At 35.9% G+C, this 22,508-nt stretch overlaps 1 protein-coding gene across 3 annotated transcripts in view; it reads left to right on the top strand.

The window, feature by feature from the left end:
* LOC117417288 (guanine nucleotide exchange factor VAV3-like) overlaps nucleotides 1-22,508 on the top strand; it is a 73,460-nt gene that overhangs the window by 8,075 nt on the left and 42,877 nt on the right. For all 3 annotated transcript variants that reach the window (XM_034924898.2, XM_034924897.2, XM_034924899.2), the window contains exon 2: nucleotides 3,325-3,441. In XM_034924898.2, coding sequence (XP_034780789.2) covers nucleotides 3,325-3,441 — 117 coding nt within the window. The remainder of the gene's footprint in view (nucleotides 1-3,324; nucleotides 3,442-22,508) is intronic.

Here is a 22,508-nt window from a genome sequence, read left to right as displayed (position 1 = left end):
CATTGCACAGGGTTCCCTCTGGGGGGAAGTGAGGCTCACTCCCCCGGCCTTGGGGCGGGACTCAATGTCCTCTGCCGGTGCATCTCAGGTTCTCCTGCGGAGTCAGAGGGGACCCCCGGCCACAACTGTTCTTTCGCAACTCTTTGCCTCGCCTGCTGGCTCTATCCTAATCCTACTCTTACTCTGCCCGGGCTCGGTTCTTCACCTTGCAGAGAATTGTTTTTCTTCTTTTTCAGTAGAACTTTAGATAATATAATATGTATGTAATGATGACTTTCCAACTGGTATTCTCACATATTTAGCTGAGCTCAGCAGTCCATAAATTCAAAAATCAAATGTTTATATTTGACCTCTCTCAGATGTTTCTGTCCAGGTGTGTTGTTGTAAAGAGAACACAAGTTGGCAAGCTTACTCTCAGCAGAGCCAGCTCTCCTGTTCCAAAGCTCTGTTTCACCCTCATGCTTCCGAAAAAGTCGGTCTATATTGCATTAAAGAATGGTAAGGTAATTACATCTTTAGCTCAGTGGGAGATAGTTCAGTTAAACTAATCAGTGGAAAAAGGAAAAGATTTGAATCTGCACTATTTGGATTTCACAGGATTTATTGGATATGATAAAAAAAAAAAAAAACTATATATATATATATATATATATATATATATTCTTTTAAGCTTCAAAGCAATAAATAATATTTTATTTTTTAAATCTTTTTTGTTGCATTTGTATGCTGCACCATTAATATATGAATAGTATACCAAATCCAGATTGATTCTAAATGGTACATGGTTTACTCTTTTTTACATTTACAAAAGCCACCCTCTCCTTAGCATATTCCAGAATACATTCACTCTCCCTTTCCCCTGTGTGTCACCATATGTCAATAATAATATGGAAGCAGACTCTGGCCAGCCCACCCTCCACTGCTTTAAAGCTGCTGTCGTCAGTGTACAGCATCAGGTAGAATCAGTGCCTCTTGGTAGGTGTGCTGCTGGCAGTAATACTGTATACATACACTAATGTATTACATCCAACCAGTATTGTATTGACTTCTCGAGCATTTGATGCTTGGAACTTGACTTTCCTTCTTTCTTAACAGTTTTGATATGCTGTTAAAATGCTGTATGCAGGCCACAAGCAGCTTCCAGTCAGGTTAACAAACTCAAATCTGGCAATAGCAAGTTGATTCAGATTCAATATGGGTTGTGGGCCTTGATAGTCACACACTGCAATGAGATTATGTTTCCTATCAATTTCAATAACATATGTAAGAGTGACATAACAGTTAATTCATCAAGTAAAACCCCAGTTGCATGGTCAGGATTTTCACTTTTGGGGCAATTTTTGGTAAATACTTGCAGACTGTTTCCTCTTTACTGAAGTGTAGTTTGTAAACTACTGTATATGAAGATTTCTCTGCTGGGCTAAAGAAAAGAAAAAAAAATGACATTACCATCTGCAGATTACGGTGCATTGAATAGTAGGCTAAAAAGGTGCAATCTGTTTTAATGTAATGTGGGTTCTCATCAAACATTGCGCTTCCGGTTAGTACTCATTTCATGTACTGTAGGCTAGTGCATAGTACATCCTCCTCTGAACAAGATAAAATCACATTTTCTTGTACTCAGTTCGTCTTAAGATATGGGGTCATAATTATGCCTTAGCAGCAGCACTGCAAAGTTTGTAAAAAAATAATAATAATTAAACGAAAAAATAAGGAAGCAAGACGGTTGCATCAGTGTTACTTCTGAGTTCACCCACTTTGTTTCTTACTAGTTCAGAAGAGCTTGGTATTTCTCTTTTTATTTCTAAGCCCTGTTTTCAAAAGCAACCAGCATTATACAGGGTTGTACAGTACATGTGACTTCATTGCTAGTGAGCTTTCAGACTTTCTGAGAGCTTGTCTCATGTCATGTCTTATTCCTTTTTTCACTGTGCCTTTTTGGTCCCTGCATAGTCGTTGCCGTGGCCATTTATTTACACCGGAACCGCAAGGGATTATGTAGAACTGCTAAACCCTGAATTCCCTTGTTAAACAAACCTATATATGGTTCACGTCGCTAGACTACATAGAATTTATGAATTGAAACAGTTCTAGTTCGATTTTGTAACTTATATATTAAAAGTAGCGGTAAATAGTCTATCTACTAACAAGAGTCTGTCTGCTAAACTTATCAACAGCTTTTTAATTAACTTTTACTCATGATGTTAGTTGTCCTATAACTATATTTTTCCCCCTAGTTTTCTTGTTTAGGTTATTCACATCAGGTTCCTAATACATACGTATGGATTGCATTCTTTTAGCCATCTAGCACCCACACTAGGGACATTCAAAGCATCCACTCTCTTCCCCTTTTTAAAGCACATATAAAACCATTTTTGTTTGATCAGGTTTTTAGTTAAAATTCTTATTGTATTATATTTTTTTCCCGTTTTTGTTATTTTATTTTTTTGCAGATTTTGTAGAGTAAAGTGTTTGTTTTTTGCTTTTTCCTTTGCTGACTATGTAACGCACCCTGAGACGCTCCCCGTGTATATGGGGCGCTATATTACATTTGATTGATTTGATTGATACCCCTAATCAGCCTATGGTTCTCTTCTACATTAATGAGACGATTGATGACAGGTCAGGATTGACTTCTCTTGACAATCAGTTATGCTTTACTATTCTGCAACAGTTTGTGAGGTATAGCGAAGGCAATTGTGATCAAGGAAAATTTCCTGAATGATTGATAGCCATTGTTTCTGTTAATAACCTTTGCTTTTATGTGATGCTCTTTCTATCTATGAAAGCTCCAGTGGGAACAGTAATTTCAGAAAGCAAGCCTGGTTTGGGAGATGACCTCACCATCAACATCTGGGGTCTTTTTTAATATTGTTCTCATATAGAGATGAGGAATTAGATGTATCACCCTGATAAATATTTCATAGTCTTAATGCAGTACATTTTCTTGAATGGATCTGCTTTAATTTTGCTGTACTATCATAGACAACATAGTTACCTACATTGTGGATCTTCATTAGAACTGGCTGTGTATTTGCTCGTAAAGTTGTCTTAATTAAAATTATCAAAATGTATTCGAAACCCAATAAATAGTTTTCTTTGTGGTTTTATGGTCTTATGTTTAAAACTAAACGCGTTGGTGTTGGTCGAAGTTAGGAGGAAATCAGGCGGGTTTCTAGGTCAGTACCTTAACATTTGAAAATGTGAAAGGTTTCTACCAAACTGAAATTAATTCAGTGGGATTAGTTTCACCTTGTACACAATGATAACATGAATATGATACCATGGCACTGTTATTGATTGTTCTGTTTTTTTTTTTTTCAGTTCCTGTGTTTGAAAAATATAAGAACATTCCTTTCAGCATGCTGTGAAATATTTGGGATGAGAAAAAGCGAATTGTTTGAGGCCTTTGACTTGTTTGATGTTCGAGATTTCGCAAAGGTAAGATCATTTTAAACATTTTTGTCTAACACTTTAAATTGCAATACAAAATTATTTGATACATTTGCACAAAGTTATTGATGCATGTGTAATTGTATATCATGATGACATAATACAAGAGTCATATGACAGGAATTTAGTTTGGGTTCAGAATGAAATAATCTGTTTTGGTTCGCAATATTTGTTTTCAAGAACGTTATTCCATTTCCATTATTAACGTAACATAATTATCATGAAATTTGAATTCACATAGACGTGTTATTGTTAGCGCTATCCTTTAACAACTTATTCTGACGTTTACAATTTTTTTTTTATACTGCCTTAAAAAAATAAATATAATTTCAAATACTGTATAAAACACTGCCTTTGTCTACCACCTACTGGCATTTTAATGAAGCCCCAGGTGAACATTAATTAAAGGTGGTTGTTCTGTTCTGTAAGCAAGTTCTCCAATTTATTTCATGAGCACGGCTTATGGTGATACAGACTGGCTTGTGGGAGATGTGGGCTATGCATCAGTTTGACATACATTCCTGACAGCCAGCAGAGAGGTGGATGGGGACAGATTTAAAGGGGTGGGGCACATTGGACTGTTTTAAATGAGCCCATGTGACTTGTAAGTTATAGCAGCTGTCTGATTTTTGGAGGACAACAACACTGGCCAGCACAATCAGTGTGGTACCCCAGCTGTAGTTTGTAGACTGCCATTGAGTCATACAAATGACCTCTTCATAGATCACCTGTTTCCTGTGCCTGTCTGAAAGAGGGTCTCATACCCAAAGGGAAGGACCTTTGTCTATGGCTGGGCAGATTCATGTACAGCTGGGGCCTACATGTATCAGAAAAACACAAAAACACTATCAATGGCATCCTTGGATTGCATTTAAATACTGGAGAGATGGTCCTGGATATATACAGTACAATATTGTTTTAAACATATAGGAGTGAATATTTATTAACGTTTTACTCCATACAAGCTGATTATGATAACACGTCAATTTGTACTAATAATGGCTCGTATCTATCTCAGTTGGGTTCATTTTGCTCTAACTATTTTAAAGGACAAATGAAACACATCCTTGAAATGTTGGGGCTTGTAAACGTACATTAAACCATAGTTATATGCTGTCATAAATGTCACATTTTGGTTTTAAATAAATCAAATACATGATCTTTTGTATTTGGTTTTAAACACTCATACATGATCTTTTCCATCTGGTTAATATAAAGTGTATACAGAGAAAATGACTGTATAAACCCCCACCTACTGAGTGGAATTACAGATTTCCTGTATTATATTATCAGATATAACACCACCTACTTCAACCCTTCTAAAATGTAATTGGTTTCTATTGCAGCATGCTGTAGAACAGATTTTAATGCCAAATTATGCATACATCTACAAATATAAACATTTCTGCAGAGCTTAGGAGCTTTAAAAATGACATAAACTTAAGCTATTTATAGTTGTAAGTGTTTTGAATCAAACCATGTTTTAATTGTTATTATATTGCTTTGCTTGTATATTTCAACAGATTTTTTTTTAGGTTTTAATGCTAATCCACTATTTCAGTGTTTCTTCCAGCTAATTAAGAGCTTTCCTACTGTCCCTTTTCATAACAGCCAGCTACAATAATATGATAGGCTGTATTGGATTGTGATATTGATTTAGTTGTATGCACTTTGGCACCCTGTAAAACAAATGTTTGATAATATACATTTTAATGAGATGATTGGAGCCTTAGGTATTGAGTCTATTGCAGGTAAAACAATTATAAACATATTTTGTGAAAAATATTCTTAATTCACTGCTTTTTTATTTTAAATGAATTCATATATCTAAATAACTATGGGTCAAGTTTGAAAATATTTTTTATCTATATTTTTTATACTTAAAAAAAATCGGGAACAACATTTCTAGTATCATGCATGTTTCTACATGTACAGTAGAAGTAAGAAATGGTGGCTGCCCATGTCCTCAGTCCCCAGTACTGACTACACATTATGCTGCTGTATGACATTATTTTGGAAAAGAGGCTGTATAAAAAATCTGCAATCTTTACTGTATGCAACAATGTGGCCTAGGAGTAAGCATATTACCATATATTTTTATTCTGAGCATTGTTAGATCCCCACTGAATTAAGATATCTGAGCTTGCAGTATGTTCTTGAAAATCAGATTGATAATGATGTCTTTTATCTACTCAATAGTGGTACCTGATTTTGCATTTTGGCATAAATGAATTGAAATACCAAGTTTCAAAAACTTATATGCAGGATATGATCATTTACATCCAGAAACTTTTTGACTGCTTTTTGTCTGTTGGCGTTGGTGTGAACACTGCGTCGCTACTTTCTGCTTTACAGATGCTTCCGCCCCTAAGCACAGGTCCTTGGCATGCATTGTAATGATGTTTGATACAGCTTTGCCATACTTAGCTCTGCAGCTAAACAAGGCCAACTCAGCCAGCTGTTCACCAATACAAAGCTACTTCATGCTTGGGTTCTAGGGTTTCCATGGCTGCTCCAATGTGTCAGCCAGTTGAACCTGCATTGGGTTCAATCTGATTAAATAAATCATCATAGTCGAGAACGGTTCATTGAAAGGGGAAGTATATATGGCAGCAATTCACAGTATGTGCACATAGAAATGACCTACCGTATGACATGGTCGATCATAGTGGATCAGTTACTCTCTAGTGTTTTTGTGTTCAGTTTCTCAGGAGATGTGCAGATAAAGTCTTGTTTAACGACCTAAAGGTTATTATTTTAGATTGTTCTGTGATAATTTTGCCAGTATTTGTATGGGTGAATTGTAACTAATGTAGATTGGGCATTTGCTTTTCTTTTGGACATATAGTATATACATTGGGCTCTTTAGCAGGTGCACCTCCTTGGTTTTTTATATCACTCTTTCCTTTGATTTTGTGAAATAAGGCAGAGGATGTGAGACAAGAAAGCGGAACTCCCATTGCTGAGCCACAACTGACCACCTTACAAACGTTCACATGGCTATTTGCCATCTTTTTATTCTTTCACTTTTACAAGATTAGTACACCTATCTTCACTCCAGTAGGAAGATAATAGAAAGGCATAGTAATCTACTTCTCTCTCTTGAACTTTCTAGAAGCCAAAACCAATAGTGTCATGACAATGGTGGTCAGTGAACGTCAATATTTAACAGGAGTGAACAGTTCAAGCTAATGACACCAGCATTGGCATTTCTGTAACAGCACCACAGCACAGTCATTATTATTATTATTTTTTAATGCAGATCGTGCAAGTATACATTGCATAACATTAGGGGTACTTTAATCTTGACTATTCTGCAAAAAAAACTTTTTTTCAGAATCACAGACTCTCGGGTATTAGTTCTGGTAACAATGAGCAGAGGAAGGGTCTGTGTTTTCATAGGCCATGTTTTCTGATGAACTTCACTAAGTGTTTTAGTTACAAAATAAGTGAATGGTAGAACAATATGAACAGAAGTGCTCATGTCCAATAGTAATTATTCTTTATAACCTAACAAATTAATCTTAAGATCAATTGATTGTACATAAATATATGCTTTTTTTTTAACTGCTTTTCACAATGGTACAGATGTTTGTGGAACTTGAATTTCTAAATTTACTAGTGTAAACAAAATGAGCAAATAGTGTTTGGATTATCTTCTACAGGAGCATCTGGCTACAAGTACCCCACCTAAGCTGGCATTATTTCATATTTCAGTACTACAGACCCTAGCACAGTTAGCAAAAACAAAATTGAATAGTGTTAAAGCTTTGGAATAACTAGGGGGTCACACGCTGAACTGAACCAGCTAAATTTAGTAACAATTGTTCATTTTCTGTACCAGATACATTGACAACAACTGAGTATCCAAAAGTTATCTCAATACAAATACGTACATAGAGCATACAAGACCTCACTATCGGTACATGCTGCAGTATTCTAAGGGTTAAAAAGTGAAAGATCTGCTCAACCATTTTATTTCCACAGTTAAACATAATGCAATTAGTGAAGGGGGAGGGGGGGGGGGGGGAAATCAATATTTCCTCTTTTGTGATGGATGCTGAGTGCTTTTCAGTGTTCCAGTCCTATGGATGTTTGATTCACCTTTTACTGTTGGATATCTTATAACAAATAGAGGGTAATGGATACTTTCAGGAAAACTGGTCATTTTATGTGTGTCAGGGTAATTGAAGGACTGCTGGAAGAGACCCTTATGCTCAGCTGTTGGCTGGATTTCTCCAGGGCTGATATCTGCAGCAGTGCAGAAAATGACAAAACAAAGATGATCCTTCTAAAGGTCTGTTTATGTATATTCTAGTGAAGACAATGATGCCATATTGAAGTAGGGTTGCACAGGTCTTGTATTTTTATATATACTTAAATACCATTTTCAGTCATGATGGGGCAGACAGCATATATGACATACTTTCACAGAAGGCTGACTGTAGACAACACATTACTAATTTTTTACAAGGAACAAAAGTCAAAATTAAGACTGGGCCATTCTTAAGAATGTTGGTGACTGCATATTTCTATCTCCAACTTGAAATGAATAGAGATTCAATATATTCCAAATATATAGCACTCTGCAGCCTTGTCAAAACAAATCATTGCTGTCCTGGCAGACCATGCTGGCCCTAGACCTCACATATTTTTTAACCAGTTACACTCCCTCAGAAGTCCATTTTGCAGTTCTTCCTTGATTATAAGAACCAGATAATCGGAGTGCAGCAATGTGTTTTTTGCCAGTTATGCCTAATACCTGAGCTAGCTATTATGTTATGGTCACACCTGCCAACCCACTGAAAGCACAGTTGAAAGCCTCTTCCCTGTCAAATGACTGTATTGCCACATAATAAAAGATATGGTAAATCTATTTGTCAATAAATAGAAATATGGAGACTTTCAAAAGACTGACTGGGCATTTGATGGAAGAAACATCCAAAAGGATTAGAATTTTGATAAACTTTATACTTTATATAAAATATTTATTAGAAGCATGTGGACGAGCTGTGTTGTGTGATGTACTGCTATTACTGATTCTGATTGTGGCCTGTCAGTTCAGGTTTATATTTGTCTCTTTTGGGCAGTGGGTATTATACTTACTGTACACATTAGTTTGCACCCAGTCCACTCTGCTAACAACCCCCCCTTTCCTCCTTTCCTCTTAGCTTTACAATATATATATTACTTTACAATTATATGTGTGCTGTGTTTACTTGGTGTACCGGGGGGGGGGGGGGGGGGGGGGAGGGGGGGGGGGGGGGGGAGAGGATATGTTTCCTTTTCCCTTTCCTTCAAGCAACCACTCAAACCTGCTCACACATGTGTGTCTTGGTCTCATTCATACTTCCTGTCATGTTCATCTGGGCAGAGAAAACACCACAAACACATCTCTCTTGAAATTGTAGATTGTAAAAGTATAGTTTATTGTAACATTCATATTACAGGTACAGTACTTTGTTGTGGCATTCATATTTCTGGTACATTGTGTAGCTTTAATTTCATTTTGTAATGAGTCAGTTTTTGAGTTTACGTCTTGGTTAGATGCCTAATGAAACCAGTATTTTATGTATTTTAAGGCTGGGCATAAAGTGATCAACTGTCTCTGCTCTCCAGATTGAATTCCCTCTTAAGCTAAATGCCCAGACACTATATTGTAGGGTTTAAGCACAGTACAGGTGGGAACATAGGGGATACAATTGCTACATGTTGTTTAAACTTCAACCCAATGATTATAACAAAACCAATGTATACATAACAACTTGCTCCTATTTGTGAACAAACAGTTTGTTTGTTTTTAAATAAGATTGTCACCACTGTAAGTAGCTGATAAAAAGATGTATGTGATTACTGGGGTAGAATGCATTTTATGCTAACAAAACCATTTTCTTTTTAGTATTGATTGAAGCATTGAAGCCTTATGAAAATCACCCTGTCAGACTAAATTAAACTCTGTGCCAGCTGCTTTTAGTAGATTCTCTGTCCCAGCCATGTACAGCTAGTATCACTGAAAAGTAAATACCACAGTGGCATGACTGCATGTCCGGCTGTACAGCAGCACCTTATAACAGCTTATACTTCAGGCCTTCAGATACATGGTTTTGAGATTCAGTCTTAATTAAAACCCATTTTCAAAATAAACTTTTCAAAATCTTGAGTGGTTGTCACATACTGATAACTGCAGTGTGTTTCTACTAGCTATTGTAAAGCACCCAGAGGACAGTGTACAGTACTTTGCTCACAGAAGCATCCCATTGCAGCATTAAACTCTCCAGTTGTGTTTTGCTATCAAACCGTTTAACATATGTGGATATCATTGAGTTTGCTCAGTTGTTGGTTTTGATCTGGTGGTTTGCACAGTTTATACCAAAATAGTTGACCCTCTTTCATCTTTCCCTAATATCTAGTAAGCCATTCCACTATTACACTAAAACAGTCCCCTCCTTCCTGCAGACTGATAATTCTGTGCATGTCAGGGTACATTAAAATATGTTGTAATTTTGAAGATGTGATTGGAACAATAAGAGGTAGTAGGGTTTGATTTAGGGGACAATTATATTGCATGTTCATGCTGAAAAAAAAAAAAAGCATTTTTATTTAATTTGGTCAGTAACTGAAAGGACTTGTATAACCCTTGCATATTTTCAGAAACGTCTCTTAACACAGGGAATCTAATCTGTTGGTTACACTTTGCCCAGTGCATCTTTGAGTAGTTTCTTCATAGGGACCTGCAAACCATATCTTTAAATTACCAAATGTCCAGCTAAAATGGGTTGACCATGACAATGCACACACCACCCTTATAATCATGAATTGAAATGCTCATTCAATTGCTACAGATGTGCATCTGCCTTTTTAAAATACCGGTGAAGCAAAATTGGGGGCTTCGTTGTGAACCACATCCTGAGGTTGAAAAGTAAATTGAGGATTATGCTAAATAGCTGCGTTTTGTAAATTTGTTGTCCCACTGCACATTCTCAACGGAAATACATGTCTGTTGAGGTTGCAAAACTAGAAAAAGTAGAGTCGACCTGACATTTTTGTTACTATTTGAGAAACTTTGGGCCCGTTTTGCTCCAAGGAAAAGGAGCTTTGAAAATGACATTATTTGAGCCTAAAAATAACTCTTTGGTTTTGAAAAAAAAGTGATCAGTGTGTTTTTATTTTGCGCATAGATGTGTCTTTTTTTTCTTTGTAGTGCTATTTAAAATTAGAATATTTAAATAGAATGTCTAGCTTAAAAATGCAAAATGAAAGGAAATCAAAACTTTGAACAGGTAAATTAAACTGTTTGTGAAAGTTTACAATAGCAATAAAGACACAGTTTACAATCGCAAAGCACCCCTGATTATGACATTACCTCTGTAGTTGACCTTGTCATAAAAACTACTTGGATCCTCTACCATAGATACTGTATACCAACATTTAGTGTACTGTATATAAATGGAATAAAGATTTCAGTCTGTTTTACAGTAACAATGATATTGCCTGTACGCATTTCTTTCTAGCACTACTTTTTCTTAAAAGAATCTGAAAGAATGACATGAATGTTATGACACTGTCTAGAATCTAGAATTGTGGATATGGTTACACTCACTGTGTATGGTACCGTTGGTGGATCACATTTATATGATGCTCTCCAGTTCTGTAGCCCACTGGCTTTACTTCCCAGTCCCTGACACAGGATGTCAATGATCACACCACTGTATTGGATAACAGGTGCAATATGTGGAACAGAACCCATAAATGGATGCTTATAATGACTTATAGAAGCCACATTTCTCCCACACCGAACAGCACTGTAGGTCTTGTTTCATAAGGGTTTGGGCAGTACAGCAATAGAAATTAGCTAAGGAACCCTTTTTAGTCAAGTGGTCTTAAGATGTAGTTATATACTGTAGTATATTGGGATATAATGGAATGTTTAATGTCTAGCAGAAAGATCAGCTGACGATGGAAGTAATCAGTAGTATCCGTCTTTATTCCGTAGTTTGTCCATTGTTTAAATAATACACATCATTTCTACACATGACTATATAAAAACTGCAGTATGCTTTGGATGGTTGTATCTATTATTGTTTGTTAAGTCAAGAAAACTTTGGATAAACAGTGGAAAATATATATAAGTTCTATAAAAGCAGTTCTATAAAAGCAGTGAAAAACTAACAGGACAAAAAGGTTGAGGATGGAATGTTAGAACTATGCAGGCAGTGGGATCACAAAGGAACGGAAATGTTGCAAATATTTTCAAGAAACTATTAGAAAATGAAGTAGGTACATCATCATGGGGTAATGTCATTCTTAACCACGTGATGTGTATACCAGTATACTGTAAACCAAAACATAAACACTGACATTGCCAACATCCAGTACAGTAAATGACTGAAATACATTCTGATTAGAAGTTAGATACACTAAAAATGTGTGCACACAGAGCCCTTTATTAACACTAGAACCGCCATGGCAACCATTTTGACGTTTTTCACTTTTAAGATTTAAATTACTCTGCATGTGTGAAAGATCTGCTGTTGTCCGTTCTTGACTAAATGCATGTATTAAATACCCTGATAGCATTTGAAAGGCAGGATAGGAAAAATAAAATAAAGAGTTATAATCCCCTCTACCTAGAACCGCCAGAGCAGCCATTGCCTTTTACAATACATGTTTCTATTTTTAATATAACCTACAATGTTCTATTTTATTTTTATATACAAGCCTGTTGTTTTCTCTACTGGACTTGGCAGCCATCAATTCTTTTGTTTTGTACAAGGAATGTACCAGGGAAAATATCAGTAGGAGAGATTTCATTTTGAAACTTGCCACAGCGCATTGCAGAAACATTTTGATCAGAAAACTGCAAGCAGCAGGCTGCAGCAGCTCAACCTGGATTCTGTGCTGCACCGAGTGACACATGCGAGAGAAAACGTGTTACTTTCGTTTTAAATTAAAAACTACTTTCGTTTTTACAGTTTTGTATGTACATATACCTGTTACCATCTTTTTAGACACTAGTTTCTTTTGAAATGTTTATTTGATTATAGTTTTTCATTTTATGAAGTAGTGCTTTATATGTGGTAAGTTATAAAATAAACCCTTTTATGTTTAATTGTTCATTTAAATACAGCTTTTCGGCTGTGCAGATGTTTGACATGAAGTGCTTGAATAAAACATTTGAGTTGTATCCGATGGTTTGTCTTTCATGTTAATATTGATGTACAATAATAAATGCTTTCCTGTTCCATGAATTGAATGACAAGTGTACTGTAACAATATATTTTAAGATGTCGTTCTTAACCAACAGTGTCATCACTCCTATTAGTTGAACTGCCACTGGTATTTTTCAAACCTGAAGATTATGTTAAAACATGGTTTGGCAGTGGTTGGCATGCACTGACACCAGCAATAAGGCAGATGAAAATGTTAAGAATATATAGAAGCCACTGTAAATCAAGGTCAGGACATAAGTTGTATAAACAAAATGCTATCTCTCTTCCTTAATTATAGGATCTGGTACCTTTTTGTTTACAAATTAATCCCCTGCCTGGAAGTCAAAGTAAAACATCCTAATGACAACAGACTCTTTGAGGTTTCTAATAGAGCACGTGTGCTCGTCTTGACCCCAAAAGTTGGGTTCAGGAAGTATGTCATCTCAGCAGATCTGTCTCAATGGAAACCGGTAAATGTGAGCAAAATATTTATATTTATAAATGTGTCAACTCTGTGGGGAAACACACTTCCCTTTTTTAAATTCAACATGTGTGTTTTTTGTATTTACATTGGTTTGAATTGTGTGCATGTGACAGTGACTGTCACACATAAGTGGATGGAGTAATAAGTCACCACTGGAGAAGGCATGGGACGTTTAAAAAAAGATTTCTAAATTCAAGTCAAAGTTAAAAACGTAGAGAAGTAGACTAATGGTCTGGCTAATCAGTGTAACTCATTCAGTACTCATAATACTGAAGTAGGCATTAGCCAAAATATTTGTACTTCAATGTTGTTGGTTTTTTTTTCACAGGTTTTTAATGATCATTCAAATCAAAACCTATGACTATTAGAGGTCATTAAAGTGCAATGAAACAAACTATCTCTAGATTCATCTCCCTGACCTTGTGGTTAGCATGGATGGTATCTGTATATATTAAATATACTGTATTACATTTGATCAATTTAACATTTATTTCTAAACCACTCCTGGGCCCTTGTTGAGCTTTATGCAATGAGCACCCATTTGTGTCTTGTTTCTTCTGTAATGATATATCAAGTAGAAGAGACTGAACATGGCAAGGAAAACAGTTTGTTGTAGAGAATACTTAATAATAATAATAATAATAATAATAATAATAATAATAATAATAATAATAATAATAATAATAATAATAATAATAAGAAGAAGAAGAATAATAATAATAATAATAATAATAATAATAATAATAATCTTTATTTTATATAGTGCATTTCATAAAGGATTATCACAAAGCTCCTACCAAAGCAAGGGAAGACAAGTAAAATAGCAATAAAACAAAACTCATGACCTATACAGAATTGGATACAAACTAATAACAACATTAAAAATTAAGAAAATAAAAACTAAGAATCTAAGAGAATGCCAATTTAAATAAATGTGTTTTAAGGCGAGATTTAAAAACAGACAGGGACTCAGAAGCTCGAATCTTGAGCGGGAGTGAGTTCCACAGCCTTGGTGCACAGGACGAGAAAGCCCTATCCCCCACTGTTCACAGCTTGGTTAAGGGTTAAGGTCAGAGATATAAGGTGGAGAAATTCCCCTATTGGCCTTAAAAGTCAACAATAAAATGTTATAATCAATACAGAATTTGACAACCAATGTAGAAATTTTAATACAGGGGTCATATGTTCACTGGAGCGGGACCTGGTTAACAACCTAGCTGCTGCATTTTGGACATGCTGGAGTTTTTGGACAGTATTCTTTGACACCCCAGCAAGTAGGGCATTGCAATAATCAAGTCTGGAGGAGACAAGAGCAAGTTTTTCTGCAGCAGACATTGTCAAGACAGGGCGAAGTCGAGTAATGTTTCGAAGATGAAAAAAGACAACTTGGTAATATTCCTAACGTGCGGCTCAAAAGTTAGACTAAGGAAAAAATAAACCAATTCAAATGATATCAAATGGAATAGATGGCAGAGCCTGCCATGTGTTTCCCTTGTTAATGCTAATCACGTGACCACGCTTTGATGTGCCGTAAGTGTACAGTAAGGTCAATAGCTGATAAAGGCTTATAATGTAATTTGACTAAGAGACTTCATCCATTTGTAAAGTGAGTACATACATCAATACTGGACCCTTCAAGTGTTCAGCCAAGTTGTTGTTTCCAAACCTGAACGATAGACATGGTCCTTTGAATAGACTGGTGTCTATTTTAGTTTACACTGATGCATATTTTCACTTCACTTCACTTCACTTCACTGAGTTGTTAAAGAAAGCTTATCATCTGAATAAAGTTAAAGTTGTCTGCATACTTTCTCTAAGATGAAGAACCTTCTCTGATAAGCATATGAATAACATCTGTGATAGTCCTTCAATTGTTTTTTATAAACTTTCACTCCCACACACCTTAAACACAGGACCAACCTGGTCACCCTTCTTTGTAACCAAAATACGAAATAGTATTGTAACTGAGGACTGACAAGAGTTGGCTCTGGCAACACATTTCTGTTGAATGCTCATTGTAGTAAACCTTTGGGGATCTTAAGCCAGTGGTAGTATCCTGTTTAACTCTTCATAGATCTAACTGAGTATACATGTAGTGTAAGCAAATGTACATTTTGTTACATTCATATAGATACATATAACACCTTGCTAGCAAATGAGTTGGGGAAGCATTTAAATGTTTCACAGCCTTCATTGCACAGTTCATCACCTATGGGCTTCAGTGTAATACTAATTTGCTTCCCTATCTCACTTCAGAACATCAACCCAGAGGAGTCTTTTCAGAAGCATTCTTTGCTGGAATAGTTTGTAAAGATGGAAAATAATAATCTCACTGATTATTAAGTGTATCCTTTTAAAACATTCACTTAGGACTTCACATAAAACAACATTATTTTCAGGCAGCACAATAAGGACATTAATAACCACTTGAGAGAGAAATGTAATGCTGTCCATGTCAAATACTGAACCTTAAATAATACTGACACAACAGCAGCAATAATTCAAACAAGTGATTTGAATTTGCAGAACTAGTTCAAGTTTAATAGGTACAGCGCTCATGCATTTATATAAGCATTAATAAATACATAATAACTCATTTTCTTGTGCTGTATTAAAAAAAAGGTAGTGTATTTTACTAGCTTCAAATCTCAATGTGAAATCAGAGGAACATTTTCTGATTTTGAAATCATGTCATAGATGTTCATTGATCAAATAATCAATTGAGGGATATCAAAGATTAAAACCACTTCATAGAATGTGATCAGAGAATTATTATTATGCATATGATACCCTCCTTCTGGCTCTGGGGTTCAATATACATGTGACAGTCTGGACGGTGATTTATTATAAATGAGATCATTTGGCTTTGTGAGTATTTTGGCGTATCTCTTTAGGGATACATGCTGAATGTCCACTTTTTGTCCCTTCTGCATACAAAGCAGTCAAGTACATGAGATGGCTTGTGATATGAACGTCTGTTTATAAATGACAAGCAGGCTTTATTAATATAACTGAAATCTACACATCTGATTTAAAAATATGGCCTCTGCCCCTAATTACAATCAGTTTATTTGCTGATTTTAGACAAAGAGAAGATGTGATACCTTTTATTGGACTAACTAAACAATAATTAATCACAAGCTTTCAAGACCTCAAAGGTATCTTCTTCAAGTGAAAGTAGGAAAGAGGGATTGATGTTTTTTAAATGCTTTATTATTGTTCTATAAAAAATTTCAGAGCCCTTACTAGTAACAGGATTTGCACATTTTATATCTAAAAACAAACGCATCTGTACATTATTTCAAATTAAGGTTTGAGTTTCAGATATTTAATTAAATTGTTGTATGGCACTGGTCATAGGTCTAGCTACTTTTAACTGACGTTATTACAGTTTAAGGTATCTCTAACTGAAACAAAAAGTAAAACAATATTGTAACTAGCCGAAGCATGATTTCAGGTTTCTAAATGTTATATCTATGTTAAATATATGTCTAAAATATGCCAAACTAAGATGTGTATGTTTTGACTTTGAAAGTATTTAAATACAAGTGTTTGAATTGCATTGTTAAGAAAATGTTGTATGTTAGTTCATTTCATAAGGTTGTGTCGTTGTCTGTGGCTAGCTGTAATGAAGCCTTGTGGTGAAACACGTGTGAGAGAAAACCAAACTGTCTGTAATCTTTCTAAAATTAACGGTCTCTTGGAGTTATATTTAATGTCCTTATCTGGTGTACATGATTAATATCTACGGTGGTTTGGTATTCAAAATAAGTTTCAAAGGAACTAAGATTATTTGCCATCAAAGTCAAATGAAATACTTACTAATTCATGATAAATTCCATGGATCTGAATACAGTGGTTTGCAGTGCGTGTGAGTTTTTCTGAATAATAAAGCTGGGGATTTGGCTGCTCATATCCGTTTATTATGAATTCAAGATTGTTTCACTGGAATTTAATAGCAAATGATGCTGTAGTTTACAATATTTAAATGTCCACCTGTCAACTGTTGTAAAGTGTTAACTAAATAGGTTCAGTCCAACAACAATTGCTATCTTATGCGTAAAGCAGTGGTCATAGTGTGAAGAAAGTATGTTGTATGCGGTATGTTTTTTATTTTTTTATTTCATTGTGCAGCAATGCTTTGGTTTTTAGTGTCAGAGAAAAGTATATTTTGCGTGGTGAATACTGAATATAAAACCACAAGCACCTTGCCAACTGTTCTTGATGTTGATTTTAATATAGGACCCAATTCAGAGCTTTAAAAGTGAACTCCATTACATGTATTCTCAAACAGAAATACTTTTTAGTTTCAAAGCTTTTGTTTAAATGCATTTGAACAAAACAAAGTGGTGTCAGATATGCCACTGTTTACCCTTTCACTTCACATTAGTCATTTTCTTTTTGAGAATAGTGAAGAGGTAAGAGCAGTGGAAAGGTAAGCAGTATGTAATACTAATATGGTTTTAATACATATTATTGAAAAGTAGATTACTACTACTGTATTTAGAATACAAAGCCAGTACCAGCTCCTAAACATAAATAATTAACTGTCAAATCTGCAGTGCTGATGGTATATTTTGCTTTGCAGACTCTAAATGGCTATTGTGTACACTTTGCCAAAGAGGCTTATAAATGTGCTATATTGACTCTTTGGACCTTGTTAAATAATCCATGGAATAGACTTCTAAAAAAAGACAAAAGAAGGATTCACTGTGATTACTTCTGTATGCTGTTTTCTAATAAACATGTCAGGCTCTGTAAAGGTCAGACTGTTTAATCTACTGTACGTAGCATGCTTTGGTACAAGTTTAGTTATCAGATCTAGGAATTTCGTTCAGACGAAAAGAGATTATTTCAGCTGCTTAAATTACTTTGCATGTTTGTCTTATTTATAGTATGTGTGCGGTTATTTTACAGACATGAAATAGGGATGTAGAAATACAGTCAGAATTGTATTTTGTGGGCCCTCAATCACATTTTGAACCTTTACTCATTATATAGTGTCTGTCTGTCACACTCTACAACACAATTTGTTTTTCTCTACTTTAGCCTCAATAGGATTGCATTTGTGTAAAATCTGATGAACTGTTTTATACAAATTTGTTTTCCATTTCTAATAGTAAAACAATGTGTCTTAGCTTGAAATAATACAGTATATGATAAATATAAGCTTAGCTGTAAACATAAATGTCTAGTACATATAGCCCTACAGTATTTGTTGGTGAAGAAAGGAGCAATGCAGGCAATTGCTTGCACACATTAAACATACACACTAAAATGCCTTCTCCTGTATTGTAATCAGTGATAATTTAGTATCAACTACACTGCAATTACCTAAGTTATATAGGTTTGTATTTAAAGTGTAACTACTTTCAAATACAGTGAAAGTGAAAGTAAACAGATAGATAACATGTAATGTGATTACATTCTCATTATTGCCCGTGGTAGGATGCCTGCCCCTGTGCGTATTTTGTGTTTTGTGTTTTATGTTGTCTGTTATATGTATTATTGTAGTGGTACACAGAGTTTGGGTTATGTAGCACAGGTGATGTAAAATGTATATTTGTATTTAGGCACAGGGTTTGCACAATCACTTCACATGCAGATTAAAGTGGGTATTTGTATGGGGGCATGGGAAGTGCACAATTAGTTCACATGCTGGGATTCAAGTGAATGATTAATTAGTAATTGAATCCCAGCACAGCTGTATATGTAGATGCACAAATCACTCACTCGGGGTTGGGTGTACAGTGAGGAGGTACAGGAGAGAAAGAGAGAGGAGAGAATTAAAAAAAAGAAAACAATTGCTACTCATACTGGTTCAACACCAGCACGATACTTGTTTGGTTTGTTCAGTGTTTGTTCTGTTTTGTTAAACCTTTTATTTTGTTAATTTATTATTTACAATAAACTGGCACAACAGTGCATTTATTCACAGTAATGTTGTCATTACTTCCTGGCCTGACGTCACCACCAGACAGCCTGTTCACAATGCCACATACAGCAGAGTGTTACCGTTTAATCAACAGTTAATGAGTGTACTGGATCTAGATCACCATGCAGCACACTTGACATATTTCTTACAGCACTGCAGAGGTAATAACCAGGGTCATTTGAGTCCAGAATGTTGTGTTTAAGCTGCAGCACAAACTATACAGCATCTGCTTGAGTAACTGATATATTACTACTGTACCAGTGTATGAATTGCAGTGTTATACATTAACTGAGGTTGAAGTCATTGTGGAACCTGTAATGTATTTATAGATTGCAAGTATGGCCCACTTAGTGAATATAGAGAAAAGATGAGTTTGGTACTGTATGCCATTAAAGAAAATTAAGTTAAGCACATTATTACAAGGTGCAGTATATGAGTCTAAAAGTGGTGGAGTCTACCATGACAGTGCTTAACTGAAGGGGATTTGACCCTGTACCCTTTCTAAAGATATGCTAAGAATGTATTTTTCTTTTATCTCTGGGTTCTTTTTCTTTGTTTTTCTTTTCTTAAGGATTGTTCTGGAATATATTATTATCTGTTGCAGGCACAGAGGAATCATTAGGCAATGCAATGCACCAGGGATCTGGAAAATATCCAGCCTATTTAAGTGAGCCAGATGCTTTCACTCAGCACTGTCAATTTCAATATTTCAAGACGTAAATCCAAGGCTGGAGATTAAGTCCATAACAGGATTGTTTAGTTAAATAAATGATGTTGTTTAGAAGAAGAAGAAGAAGAAGAAGAAGAAGAAGAAGAAGAAGAAGAAGAAGAAGAAGCTGAGAAACATTAGCAGTATGTTTACAAAGAAAATGCCAAAAAAACTATCCATTATCCTTTGTAATCTAACAGGTTGAAGTGATTACTTTTGTTTTCTTATTTGCACATGCATTCTATACTCAGCATGGTCCATGTGGGGAGTCACCTCTACACCAATTGATTTAGATAACACAGTAACTACATGTACCAAAAAGCTTACAATGACAGGACACTCCCAAAACATGTGTAGGTAAGTAACTACTGTCCCCTGAGTACACCCATGACAGAAAGGGTCAGTAGTGATTTTCACCTGGAACCGGCTGTATGGCGTTGCATAAAATCTGCGTGCAAATTTTTAAGTGAATCAATTGGTGTGCTAGATTTTTGTAAAAATATTATCCCACACCCTATTCCAGTCCAGGCTGACTCCCAGCTTGCTAAGTTATCTATCCCAGATAATAGTCACTGGGAGGAAATTAGTATTATGAGATATAGACAAAGAGAAGGAGATGTGATACCTTTTATTGGACTAACAAAACAATAATTAATCACAAGCTTTCAAGACCTCAAAGGTCTCTTATTTTTGTGAAAGTTGGAAAAAGAGAAGAGGAGACCTTTGAGGTCTTGAAAGCTTGCGATTAATTATTGTCTAGTTAATTGTTTAGTTAGGTAATAGGTATCACATCTCCTTTTCTTTGTCTTTGTCTATCATCTCTGGACTAATACGGCTACCATTTCATCTATCAACTGTTATGAGATATGAAATGGCTATATAGTGGCTGTTGAACTAAACAATTGAACTACAGGGTGAATGGGCCCATAGGCATGAAGGGCTGAGCCAAGTTTAAGATACAAAAAAAAGAGAACCCAGGGAGTGAGTAAGTTTCCTTAAGATCTTGGAACGTGAGCAATACTTTATCATCAACAATATCATTTAAAATATGAATATTACTAGTGGACCAGGGTGGGTAATTAAATAGCTGTGAGCCTGTCAAAAGAAGGTTGTTCCAAATGTGAGAGAGCTTATGAAAGTTGAGAGACATTCCAAGGAATCTTTGCACTTTCTTCCATATATCTAAAGAGTGTGCAATAATGGGGCCCATTTGCAGAGAAAGAGCCCTATTTTTGAGGCCAGAGAATGGGAGATCCTGAAGTCTAATCGACTTAATCATGGCCTCTTCAATTGAATGCCATGAAACTGAGGCACTTGGGTACAGCCAGGTTTTAAAAACCCTCAGCTGTACCCAAGCCCAGTAGTAAAACTTAAAGTTCGACATGGCTAAATCACCAAGTGTTTTGGGGTGCTGTAAAGTCGCTAAACGAATTCCCGGATGCTTGCCATTTCAAATAAAGCCAGCACACATAGAGTTTATTTCTTCCAAGTATTTGTGTGGGAGTGATATGGGTGGAATGAAGAACAAAAAATGGATGTAAGGAAGGACATTCATTTTTATAATAGACATTTTACCATGCAGCATAAGCTGTAAGGAAGACCATCTAGCCAAATCAGTTTCAATTTTAGTCAAAACAGCTGTCAAATTCTGTTGGAAATTAGGATGTATTTTAATACCCAGATAACTGAAGCCCGTAGACTGCAGCTGAAGAGGGGTATGAGAAGGGAGACGGGCAGTTTTTTGACCAGTTTATTTTGTACCCAGAAAGTGTGCCAAAGTCATCAAATAATTTCAGAGCCTGAGGAAGTGGTTTGGAAATATCAGAGAGAAATAACAGTATGTCATCAGCATAGAGGGATATGTGATGCTTAGATCCCTGTATATCAATGCAGGTGATGTGGGGGGTTTGCCTAACAGCCTGTGCCAAAGGTTCTAATAAGAGGGTAAACAATAGAGGGGATAGGGGGCACCCTTGACATGTGCCTTTTTCAAGCTCAAACTCAGAAGACATAAAAGAACTGGTCTCCACGCAAGCAGTAGGACTATTGTATAAAGTGTATATCATATTAATAAATGAGCGGCCAAAAACAAAACGTTCCAGAGCGACCCATTTGTAATTCCATTCCAAACAGTCAAATGTCTTCTCAGCGTCTAAAGGGAGCACCGTATAAGAAACTGGTTGGTGGGGGGCCGAATCCAGGATATGCAGAAGCCGATGCATGTTGTCTGCCGCGAGCCGGCCTTTCATAAATCCTGTCTGGTTGTAATGTACTAAATTACCTATGCAAAATTCTTGTCATTTGGTCAGTGCCTACGCTCCGCTGTGTGGTTAGAGTAGTCGGGAAACTGTAGCAGCCTATTCTGACCTTGCATGATTTGAGTGCCCGGTTGCTTAAATACTTTTAGGATAGATTGCCTGTCATTGTACCAAAGTAGTTTGAAAATCAGCGTGCGTGGCTTGTTTCCTTGGGCACTGGATCCATTGTAAATATGGTGGGTTCTTTCAATCTCAATTGGATCCTTGCAGGGCAGGGGAGGAAACCATTTGGGCAGGTTGATCTGGAGGAAGGCGATTGCATCCTCATCTTCAGCCCCTTCAGGAAGCGACCAGGTAGAGATTAGATTGACGATTGCGGTCTTCAAATTCAGCTAACAGGGACCGAAGCAGTGTCACGTCCTTAGTAACATCTTTAATGCTATCTCTATCTTGCCTCAGT

The sequence above is a fragment of the Acipenser ruthenus genome, chromosome 12, assembly GCF_902713425.1.
Source record: "Acipenser ruthenus chromosome 12, fAciRut3.2 maternal haplotype, whole genome shotgun sequence".
Taxonomy (NCBI): domain Eukaryota; kingdom Metazoa; phylum Chordata; class Actinopteri; order Acipenseriformes; family Acipenseridae; genus Acipenser; species Acipenser ruthenus.
Note: the sequence above shows the minus strand (reverse complement) of the source record. Positions and strands in the feature narration are given on the sequence as shown.